General features: G+C 49.9%; 1 protein-coding gene across 6 annotated transcripts in view; it reads right to left on the reverse strand.

Annotated features, from left to right (window-relative positions):
- LOC118654961 (zinc finger protein 501-like) overlaps positions 1 to 12,110 on the reverse strand; it is a 95,994-nt gene that overhangs the window by 43,275 nt on the left and 40,609 nt on the right. For 2 of the 6 annotated variants that reach the window (XM_036306258.1, XM_036306256.1), the window contains exon 1: positions 8,323 to 8,604. The exons of the other annotated variants lie outside the window; for them this stretch is intronic. In XM_036306258.1, coding sequence (XP_036162151.1) covers positions 8,323 to 8,325 — 3 coding nt within the window. In that variant the 5' untranslated portion in view covers positions 8,326 to 8,604. Of the gene's footprint in view, positions 1 to 8,322; positions 8,605 to 12,110 lie in introns of those variants that run through there. 6 annotated transcript variants of the gene reach the window in all.

Genomic DNA, 12,110 nt, shown 5'->3' on the forward strand with positions numbered 1-12,110 from the left:
CAAAAGTCCTAGAGCTAGGCCAGAAGACTCCTCAGCCATTTCGCTTTGGGTCCTTTCAGATTGGGGGCGCCTAGTCCAGAGGATCACCTCTCATGATTCATGGTTTAACCAAGGCGGCGCCTGCCCTAAACAATCACCTTTGGATTTGTGGTGTCACTCATCTTTTCTCTTGTGGGCCACGCCACACTCCCTTTGCACACTCACGGGGGAGACCATGCCCAACTAGCTCATTTTATTTTGTAACACTGTTTGCCCACAATATAAACTAGATGAGAAGTCTCAATGGCCTAAAAACGACACTTAATTTTAACGCATTGCACAATTCAGATAATTGCTGTCACTGCAATGGAAAATGGTCAGAAATTCCCTACGTCCAGTCCCAATCCTCTCTCAGTTCTGCTCTACCCATCAGACCTTTCTCCTTCACACAAAACATCATACCCCTAACACTTGATTCTGAAGCTACTTTTGAACCAGCAAACCACTGACCTCCATCTCCTTACACATCACTCCCCTCACCTGAGTAGATTCCTAAAACCCAGACCCTCCTAACTAGCAACCACCTTCTCCCCCAGCCCCTGAGAGCCCAAATCCCAAGAACTCAAGCTCCAATACAGCCTTTTCCCACCTAACATTTGCTCTCAGGCCACCCTAAGACTGCCTTTCTCAACAGCTGCTTCTATTCCTACACCCATTCTACTCCTGAGGGAGGGAGCAGGAACTGAGAGTATTGTCTGGGTACACATCCCATTTTCCATGTCCGACCTCGCACAGATTGAGAGGCACCTCAGGTCTTTTCCCACTGACCTGACCACCTGTACTAAGGAATTTAAGTACATGGCCCAGTCCTATGACCTGACCTGGCATGAGATCTAAGTCATCCTGTCGTCCTCTCTAACCCCAGAGGAGAAGGAGCACATCTGACTAGTAGCTCAGGACCATGGTGTGCCCTCCATATACAGGACTAGGTGGCAAACCAGGTTGGCACTAATGCAATCCTCCAAACTGACCCAAGATGGGACTAGCAGGTCAATTCTCCAGGGTGCAAGCTATGTAGCCTGTCTCACTGTCAGACTCAAAAAGGCTGCCCATAAAGCAGTCAATGATGACGAACTTATTGAAATCACTCAGGGCCCTGATGAAAACCCAGCTCTCCTCTTCTCCTGCCTCACGGAAGCCTTACACAAATTTACCACCTTAGAGCCCACCTCCCCAGGGGGAGCCCTTCTTCTGAACACCCATTTTATATCCCAACTAGGGACCCGGTGCACGAAATTCGTGCACGGGGGTGTGTGTCCCTCAGCCCAGCCTTCACCCTCTCCAATCTGGGACCCCTCGAGGAATGTCCAACTGCCTTTTTAAGTCAGATCCTATTACTAGGGATCAGGCCTAAACGGGCAGTCAGACATCCTTCTCACAATCCAGGGCTGCTAGCTCCCAACTGCTTGCCTGCCTGCCTGCCTGCCTGATTGCTCCTAACTGCTTCTGCTTCTGCCTGCCAGCCTGAGCACCCCCTAACCACTCACCTGCCAGCCTGATCGACACCTAACTCTCCCCTGCCGGCCTGATTGCCCCTAACTGCCCTCCCTTGCAGCCCTAGGTCCCCCCAACTGCCCTCTCCTGTAGGCCTGGGTCCCTCCCAACTGCCCTCCCCTGCAGACCTGGGTCCCCATAACTATCCTCCCCTGCAGGCCTGGGTCCCCCCAACTGCCCTCCCCTGCAGACCTGGGTCCCCATAACTATCCTCCCCTGCAGGCCTGGGTCCCCCCAACTGCCCTCCCCTGCAGACCTGGGTCATCCCCAACTGCCCTCCCCTGCAGGGCTGGGTCCCCCCAACTGCCCTCCCCTGCAGGCCTGGGTGCCCCCAACTGTCCTCCCCTGCAGGCCTGGTCATCCCCAACTGCCCTCACCTGCAGGGCTGGGTCCCCCCAACTGCCCTCCCCTGCAGACCTGGGTCATCCCCAACTGCCCTCCCCTGCAGGGCTGGGTCCCCCCAACTGCCCTCCCCTGCAGGGCTGGGTCCCCCCAACTGCCCACCCCTGCAGGTCATCTTGTGTCCACATGCGGGCAGCCATCTTGTGTGCTGGAGTGATGGTCAATGTGAATATTACTCTTTTATTAGATAAGATCAGCCCCCAACATACACCGTAGCCTTCAAAAAGCAGACACAGGTCCACAAACCCCTCAAAAGACCTCACTAACCTGATCATGAAGGTCTTTAACAATAGAGACAAGGAGACCCAAATCCAAAAACTAGGTGAGATCAGGCCAAGGCTGAGGCCCACATGAAGGCCTTCCAGCTCCCAGCCACCGCTCTCACAAACCCCAAACGAAGTGCCGGTCCTCCAACCGAGGGTGAGCCAGGGGCAAAGCCTCCTCTGCGCCCATGCTTCCAATGCAACAAGGAAGGACACTGGACCAAGTCCTGCTCAAACCTGAGACCCCCACCTGGGCCCTGCCCACAGTGTGGAAGGGAAGGCCAATGGAATTCAGACTGTAGTCTGGCCCCTCCAGGTCGGACATCAGCCAGCCCAGCAAGTCCACCGTCTGGATCCACTTTGGATCTCCCATACCTCCTCTGGACTGGCCACCAAAGGCTGAAGCTGCCCAGGCCCTAACAGGGCTCCATGGACTTACATCACCAGGACAGAGTCTCGGGTAATGATGTGGTGGCAGGTAAGCCCATCTCCATTTTAACTGACAATGGGGCCGCTTATTCTGCCTTCCCGGAATTTCTGGGGACCCTGTCTCCTCCTCAGTCTCTATTATGGGGATTGGCGGATTAGCCTCACAGCCATTAGCCACCTCACCTCTACAATGCATCTTACTAAATACCCCCATCAACTCTTTTCTCATTCTACCTCGGTGCCCAACCAGGGCTACAGCGCATCCCCTCATAAAACCCAGTTGTCCCAAATGACAGTCAACCTACCTCAGTTTCCCTGTCAGCCCACAAAGCCATGACATTCCTTAGACTGTAAATGCCTTATCTCCTCCATGACTGTTCCTTCCTCTGAACAAGAAATATTCTCCTTTCACAGACTTGCTGGGTATTCTCACCTCTGAGTTGCCAATTTCAGTCTTCTCACAAAACTCCTCTATGACATAAAGTGGTGAAGAGATCCCCTGACTGAGCCTTTAGATCCCAAGGCCAGCATTCTCATCCCTTTAATGCTCTGAAAACTGCTCTCACCTCAGTGCCTTTTCATCCACCCCATCCCACCATTCCCAAAGAACAACTTTCTTTACTGCAAAACTAGGAACCCTACTTCACAGTCCAGCTACTATCAGAAATTGAACTCATTATAACCCAAACCTTACATGTTATCTCTAAGGAAAAATGTGGCATTTTGTTTGTTTGTTTTTGTCTTTAAGAGTTCTTAAATTAAACACACACACACACACACACACACACACACATATTCCGTTATTGATTTCAGAGAGGAAGGGAGAGGAAGAGAGATAGAAACATCAATGATGAGAGACAATCATTGACCATCTGTCTCCTGCACATCCCCTACTGGGAGTCGAGACTGCAACCCGGGCATTTGTCCTTGGCCAGAATCAAACCAGGGACCATTCTGTCCGCAGGCCAAAGCTATACCCACTCAGCCAAACTGATTAGGGCAAAATGTGGCAGTTTCAAATCCAAGTAGCTGCAAGCCTGGGAACAGGCTGCAGTGTTCCCTCCATCCTCCCCCCCCCCCCCCCCCCGCCTTTTCTCCAGCCTCATGCGCCTACACATAATTTTCCAAAGTCTTTGGTAACTTAAAGGCTTTAGAGCATTGTTTGGTTAAATGATAAATACTAAATATTTTAAAGTAGCATAAAATACTGAAACACTGACTGCTTGACACATTTTAATTCACTTGCTCTTAGTTTTTATTACAGAAGGTCTCTTGTACTTTGTTGAATGTATATTTTCTTGAAAGTAAGAGTGTGTTTAAAATGTGTTATTTGTGAAGGGGTAAAAGGTTTGTCTTGTCCAGTGAGTCAGGACCTGATCACCCCTGACGTCCAAATGGACCCCTTCTCTCCTAGTAAGCTAAAGTGGGCCCACCCAGGCTCTCCTGTGGCTTAAGTCCTTATATTTGAGCCTAGACTTTATTTTTTTAAAATATATTTTATTGATTTTTTTATAGAGAAAAAGAGAGAGAGATAGAGAGTTAGAAACACCATCTGCTGCTTCCTGCACACCCCCTACTGGGGATGTGCCCACAACCAAGGTACATGCCCTTGACTGGAATCAAACCTGGGACCCTTCAGTCTGCAGGCCAATGCTCTATCCACTGAGCCAAACCAGTCAGGGCAGAGCCTAGACTTTCTTCATTTTCACTGCTCACTCCCAGTCCTTGACACTATCATTGAAAGCCTCAACAGGTCTTCCTGCTTGGTATTTAGGAGCCTCTCCCCGTTTCTAGTCTTCTTAAAAGTCATACACTGCAAAAGGCACTGAGTCAGGAATGATCCCACAATAAAAGGAAATAACAAAGTAGACCAGGAGGCCAAGCAGCAGCTCAGAGGGAGCCTCCTTCTCCCCAACTCTTAGCTACACCCCATATAACACCCAAATATACCCCAGAGGAACTTCAGTCCCTAGTAGCTCTTGGGGCTATGCAGGAAGATCCATGGTTAAAATTTCAGGGAAAATATATCCTTCCCCAGGGACAGGCCCATGATTATGATATCTTACGGACTATTCATAATTCCCTGCGTATAGGATACATTTACAACTCCTACAACCCCTCATCACATGTCCTAGCCTAGCCTTCCTACTGCAAGACATCTCCAGAACCTGTTCTACTTGTCACTCAGTATCTCCCCAAGGCCAGGTTAGATTAGACCTCCTTCTTTGCCCACTCATCAGGCAAGGGCCAAATCCCTGGACAAGACTGGCAAATTGACTTCACTCACATGTTTCCTATTTAAAATATATTTTATTTTATTTATTTATTTTTTTTTTAAAAAAAAAAATTTTTTTAATATATTTTTATTGATTTTTTACAGAGAGGAAGGGAGAGAGATAGAGAGTTAGAAACATCGATCAGCTGCCTCCTGCACACCCCCTACTGGGGATGTGCCCGCAACCAAGGTACATGCCCTTGACCGGAATCGAACCTGGGGCCCTTCAGTCCGCAGGCTGACACTCTATCCACCGAGCTAAACCGGTTTTGGCTTAAAATATATTTTAGATATATTTTAAATATATCTCTACACTAATAAAAGAGAAACATGCAAATTAACCATCACTCCACCACTCTGCTACACCCACAAGCCACATCCACCAGTCAGTCAGGAGCGAGTATGCAAATTAACCCAACTAAGATGGTGGCCACGGAGCTGGAGCGAGCAGGAGGCTTGGGTTGCCCCCGGCGATGGAGGAATCCAAGCTTCCCACCTACCTTAGCTGACCATAGGCTCCACTCAAGGCTACAAAGTTTCAATTACAGAAGATAAATAAATCCCAGATACCTGCTTCCAGCCTGCCCTGGCCTCTGCTCAAGGAGGCACTTTTAAAAAAAGAAAAAAAGGAGAGGCTGGGAGCTTGGGTCGCCAGGGGATGTGGCCAGCCTGAAAATGGCCCGAAGCCCCTCACCCAGGCTGGCCACACCCACATGGGGTGAGGGTTCCCGCTGGGGGGCTTGGCCAGCCTGCAAACAGCCATCAGCCCCTCACCCAGGCTGGCCAGGCACCCCAGCGGGGACCCCTAGCCTGAAGGGGGTGTGGCCAGCCTGAAAACGGCCCTCAGCCCCTTATCCAAGCTGGCCAGGCACCCCAGCGGGACCCCCACCCTGATTCTGGACACCCTTCAGGGCAAATCAGCTGGCCCCCACCCGTGCACCAGGCCTCTATCTATACTAATAAAAGGATAATATGCTAAGTAGACTGGGAGACCTTCCAGGAGACCTTCCAGACGTCCTTCTGGACAAAGCCATGGTGGCGGGGCCGAGGTAGAGGCGGTTAGAGGCCAAGAGGGGAGGGCAGTTGTGGGTGATCAGCCTGGTGGGGGGTGGGGCCATTGGGGGTAAGTAGACCAGCAGGGGGGCCAGTTGGGGGCAAGCAGGCCATCAGTGGGGGTCAGTTGGAAGTGATCAGGACAGCAGGGGGGGTCAATTTGGAGTGAGCAGGCCAGCAGGGGGGCAGTTAGGGGGAAGCAGGCCAGTGGCGAGGGAAAGTGGGGGTGAGCAGGCTAGCAGGGGGGGGCAGTTGGGGGCGAGCAGGCCGGCAGGCAGGCAGGTGAGTGGTTAGGAGCCAGCAGTCTCGGATTGTGAGAGAGATGTCTGACTGCTGGTTTAGGCCCGATCCTTGTAAACTGGCAGTAAGACATCCTTTGAGGGGTCCCAGATTGGAGAGGGTGCAGGCCGGGCTGAGGGACACCCCTCCCCATCCCATGCACAAATTTCGTGCACCAGGCCACTAATACACACACACACACACACACATATATGTAAAAGGTGTTGCAAAATTCATGCAAGATTTAAATTTTGCGTGAGCATTAACAACAGCAACAACAAAAAATAAAAGCCTAATTTTACTTGGTTTATTGAATCAGATTCTAATACCTGTTGCCCTTTGATTTCAATCCCTTCAATTTGATAAGCATTACCAAGTGCCAATTATGACCCAGGAGCAGGGACAATTAAGATGAATGAAGACCATGGCTTTGCGTATATGCCAGCAAAGCCGTGGAGACCATTTACCTGATGTGCTATTCCATACATAACCCTATACTGTATACTTTATGAATCAATAAAAAATTTACAATTTTTAATTATAACCCCGTGTTTTCTATCAAAATTACTTCTCACGTGAATTTTGGGAAATATATATATACATATATATTTATATGGCTCTTAACCTCATGGATACCTTCTCAGGCTGGGTAGAAGCATTCCCCACTGCATCTGAAAAGTCCTCAAGGTCACACAAGCTCCCATTCAGCACATCATTCCAAATTCGGCCCACCCACTTCATTACAATGAGATACTGGACCTGCTTTCATATCTCAAATAACTCAACAGGTCTCCGCCACTCTGAACATCCTATGGAATATACACCCTCCCCCCCGCACCAGCCCCAATCTTCAGGCTAGGTAGAAAAGGCAAATTCCTTAATGAAGTCCTACCTAACTAAATTAACTCTCGAAACTAAAGATCCTTAAACTACTCTCCTACCACTACCCTTTATGCACATCAGGGCAATCCCCCTCCCCCATGCACACTCCTTTCTTAGTCCCTTTGACTTCATGTATGGAAGACCCTTCTTATTAGAAAACTTCCCTTCCACAGAGACCCCTCTCAGAGACTATGTCCCCATTTGAAAATCTCACCCAACAATAACTGAGAGAACATGCTGATCAAGTCCTGCCTCCATCTTCTAGGGGAGACATCCCCCTACTCCTCTATAGCCAGGGGACTGAGTCCTCCTAAAGGAAATCCACCCATCAAATAATTTACGGCCTCAATGCAAGGCCCTTATCAGGTACTCCTAACCACCCCACTGCAGCTAAACTATCAGAGCAAACCCCATGGTTCCACCTTTCCAGATTAAAACCCATCCCCGGAACACCTCCATCACGTGAGCTGGAGTCCCCTATTACAGCCACCAGACTCCGCCTTACCCTCATCTATTGCTCACCCAATGTAGATGTAGCCCCCAAAATCAGTCTTTACCGACCATATCCGACACAAAAGGGCAGTTCAGATAATCCCTCTCCTAATGACCCTTTGCATCATATAGGGGACCTCAGCAGTGCTGTGTCCTATTTGGAAATCCTGTCTCAGGACCTACAAGAAAGCTCCAGATGCCAGCAACGGCAAAAACTGGGAAAACAAGAACCTCGCCCCCAGGATCCCTCCCCTCCCCTAGCAAATAACTAGTCAGGCAACTAAGACCCCTGACCTTTTCCTCCCTAAGGATCGCATCTAGGCCTCAGTTACATTTCAGCTCCAGGCCCAGAAAAGCAGCAAAAGCAGACAAGTGACGCTGTGGCAGCCTCGGGACCAGCTTCTGCCTCCCAAGTCCCCCAACAGGACCGTTTTCGAGCCTTCCAGGTGGCCTAATAAATCCATGATTCTTCTCCCTTTTGGCCCCGCGTGTTCCTCCTTTCGCGACCCTAACATCTATGGCCCCAGCGTCCTGAGAGTGAAAGTAAAAATCCTCTCGCAAAACCTCACCTCGTCTCTCTGTTGCGTTTAGACCCAAAACAGCCCGGGTTTCCGAATTCTCCTGCGCAGTCGCACCATCACGTCCTTACAAGGCGGCCCTGCAGCCTTTCACCCTCTTCCCCCATCAGCCCTGTGTCACCCACGAGGGACTCACCATTCTGAGCGCTGGGACCTGGGCGGCGGGACCTGAGAGGCCGGTCCCCAAGGCTGGAGGGTGAAATGGGGTCCGGCTGCGGGGACGCTGTGAGCAGAGAGGAGTCCGGGGGGCACGGGGACCCCAATCTCGGGCTGTTGGGGCTCAAGGACCCTCAGACACACCCCGCACGGCAGGCGCGCTGCCTCCCAGGACTCCTCCTCCTCCTCACAACCAGCGCCCTGAAGCCTGTGAATCTGTGAACAAAGACCTAAGATGTCAAAGTGACTACTAGGAGGAAGCAGGAAGTCCCGCCCTAACTGGATGCACAAACACCAAATGCCCTTTAGCTCCGCCCACTTGAGCGCATTTCCTTCTGGGTAATGTAGTTTTCTCCACTGCACTCCGCAGGTGAATACTAGCATCCGAGCCAATGACTTGGTGAATAAAAGTGTTGTAGCACCAAAAAAATAAAAATAAAAGTGTTGTAGCACAGCAAGTGACGCCTGGGGAGGGACAAGATGAGACCAAACGCCTGGCTAACTCGAAAAGACTGACACCTCTGTGCTAGGGTGAGGGACTGCGGCATGGAAGGGTTACAGAATGTTACAGAATGTGCTAAGGGGAGGAAATGGGACATGAGAAATTGAATGTGCTGGGAGGGGGGACTGACGTATGGTGGACTGTGTCAGGGTTAGGAACCATGGAAGAAAAATTGCTAGATTGTCTTAGAAAAACAATGTGTTATGATACGCTCCAGTCAGGTGTGACTCTGTTTACCCCCCCTTTGTGCTTATGAACTTTCTATGAACTTCTAAGGTAACACTGTTGTGCTATAAAGGATCATACTGCACCTTGATCTCTGCCACATGCTCCGAAGCTCCCAGAGGGGGAGATAGGCGCTGTGGTCAGCTGGCCAGCTTAATAAAGGCTCTTAAATTTAAATTCTGAGTCGGTGGTCTATCTCGCTGAGCCAACCCATAACAACCTCCAAGGTGAAGAGGGTGGAAAAGAATGCAAAGAGATCCACCAAAGAATATATACCCGGGGGGGGGGGGGCGGGGACGGGAGACATTGATAATACTATCAACAATAAAAAATACATGTATTAGAAGAAACCTAGATGGCAGCATAGATAAACACCGGAAATTGCTGCCTCCCACAACAAATTCAAAAATACAACTAAAAGACAAAACAGACATCATTCAGAACTACAGGAAGGCTGGCTGAGTGGAAATTCTACAACTAGAAGGAAAGAGAAAAGCAAACTGGGACTCAGAGGAGGTGTGGAAGTAAAGTGTAGAGCTTTGGATCCACACGCGGAAAGGGCTGGCGACTGAGGACTCGACTGTCTTTTTGAGTCGGGAGGGAGTCACAAGCCCCCGACTGCTCTGAACTCCGGTTCCGGGAAGACTCTGGGGACCTGGACTTGTGCAGGGAGAGACTGGATGGTCTGGCAGCGGGCAGAACTTGGAACTTGAGGGCAGCTTTCTCTAGGAGGTGCTTGCAGCAATTACCAGGACACTGAGACACGGGGGCCCCTTAGGGCAGGGCTGAGGATCATCCATAGCTGCTTGCTCCGCCCTGTTGATCTCCTGAGACCCAGCCCCACCCAAGTTGCGGCAGAGGCTTTTGCCTATGAATGCCCTGACCCTTTGCAATCTGAAAATTACCTAATAAACTGCAGCTGGGCCAGACAGACCGAGAACTTCCAAGAGAAGGCCCAAGGCCCCACAGCAGCTTGCACTGCTTCACAGCTGGGCCTCATTTGGGCAACTCCAAACCCCAAACAAGGAAGAGGAATCTGCAGATCTCTTCGTAGCTCCTGCTGGGTAGCCTCAGGGAGAGGCTAAATTAGCACCTCCTTAGATCCAAGAGCCAGTGTACCCAGTGGTCAGAGTGGAACCATCCAGATTACAACTCCTCAGATCCATAAGGGACAACTCAGGGGGCAGACTCAGTGAGCACCAAAACCCCACTGAAGCAAGTCTTGCCCCAAAAGAGTGTCTTCAGCACAGAAGTTCTCCCACCTTAGACAAAGCTGATTCTCACACCCAATTGGCCTGGAGGTCAATTCCTCCCAGTGATACCTACAACAATCAAGGCTTAACTACAACATGACTGTGCACAAAGCTCACAAAGGGGGTTCACCAAGAGTGTCCATCTCAGGTAATTGGGGAGGCTGAGCCACTGGGCCCTATAGGACACATAGCACAGAAAGCCACTCTACCAACACAGGGAAGCATAAAAAATGTGAAGACAAAGAAATAGGACACAAATGACAGAAATGGAGGAAAGCAAATGACTGGATATAGAGTAGAGTTCAAAACCACACTTTTAAGGTTTTTCAAGAACTTTCTAGAAACCACCGATAAATTTAGTAAGACCCTCAAAAAGACTGGTGAGACTGCCAATAAATGTAGTAAGACCCTCAAGAAATTTAGTAAGACCCTCGAGGTTATGAAAAAGGACCAACTAGAAATTAAACATACACTGACTGAAATGTAGGATATTATACAGAGTTCCAACAGCAGACTAGAGGATTGCTAGAATCAAGTCAATGATTTGAAATACAAAGAAGCAAAAAACACCCAACCAGAAAAGCCAAATGAAAAAAGAATCCAAAAATACAAAGATAGTGTAAGGAGCCTCTGGGACAGCTTCAAGCATACCAACATCCGAATTATAGGGGTGCCAGAAGAAGAGAGAGAGCAAGATATTGAAAACCTATTTGAAGAAATAATGACAAAAAACGTCCCCTACCTGGTGAAAGAAATAGACTTACAAGTCCAGGAAGCGCAGGGAACCCCAAACAAAAGGAATCCAAAGAGGACCACACCAAGACACATCATAATTAAAATGCCAAGAGCAAAAGACAAAGAGAGAATCCTAACAGCAGCAAGAGAAAGACAGTAAGTTACCCACAAGGGAGTACCCATACCACTGCCAGCTGATTTCTCAACAGAAACTATGCAGGCCAGAAGGGAGTGGCAAGAAATAGTCAAAGTGATGAATACCAAGAACCTACAACCAAGATTACTTTATCCAGCAAAGCTTGTTGTAGTTAAGCCTTGATTGTTGTACTTATCACCAGGAGGAATTGACCTCCAGGCCAGTTGGGTGTGAGAATCAGCTGTGTCTGCAGTGGGAGAACTTCTGTCCTGGAGACACCCCTCTGGGGCAAGACTTGCTTCAATGGGGCTTTGGTGCTCACTGAGTCTGCCCCATGAGTGTGTCCTTTATGGTTCCACGGAGCTGCAAACTGGATGGTCCCTCTCTGACCTCTGGGTTTCCTGGCTCCTGGATCTCTAGGGAGGTGCTAATCTAGCCTTTGCCCCGAGGCTATCCAGCAAAAGCCTCCCTGCAGGGCTTAGGCAGGGCGGGTCTCACGGGACAACGGGGCGGGGCTAGCAGTTATGGCTGCTCTCAGTCCTGCCCTCAGAGGCTCTGCTTCTCAGTGTCCTGGTAATCGCTGCAAGCACCCCCGAGAGAAAGCTGCCCTCGAGTTCCAACCGCTGCCAGACAGTCCCGTTTCTCCCAGATGAGTCTGGGTCCCTAGAGACTCGCCTGTATCTGGAGCTCAGAGCCTGAGACTCCCTCCCGATTGAAAACGACAACCGAGCCCTCAGCCGCCAGCCTGCTCCGCATGCACCTCCGCACCTTAGTATTTTACTTCCGTACTGCGCCTCCTCTGAGTCTCGAAATGCTTTTCTCTTTCCTTCTAGTTGTAGAATTTCCACTCAGCCAGCCTTCCTGTGGTTCTGGATGAGGTCCGTTCCGTCTTTTAGTTGTATTTTTGAAGTGGTTGT

Source organism: Myotis myotis, unplaced genomic scaffold (genome assembly GCF_014108235.1).
Source record: "Myotis myotis isolate mMyoMyo1 unplaced genomic scaffold, mMyoMyo1.p scaffold_m19_p_40, whole genome shotgun sequence".
NCBI classification, from domain to species: Eukaryota; Metazoa; Chordata; class Mammalia; order Chiroptera; family Vespertilionidae; genus Myotis; species Myotis myotis.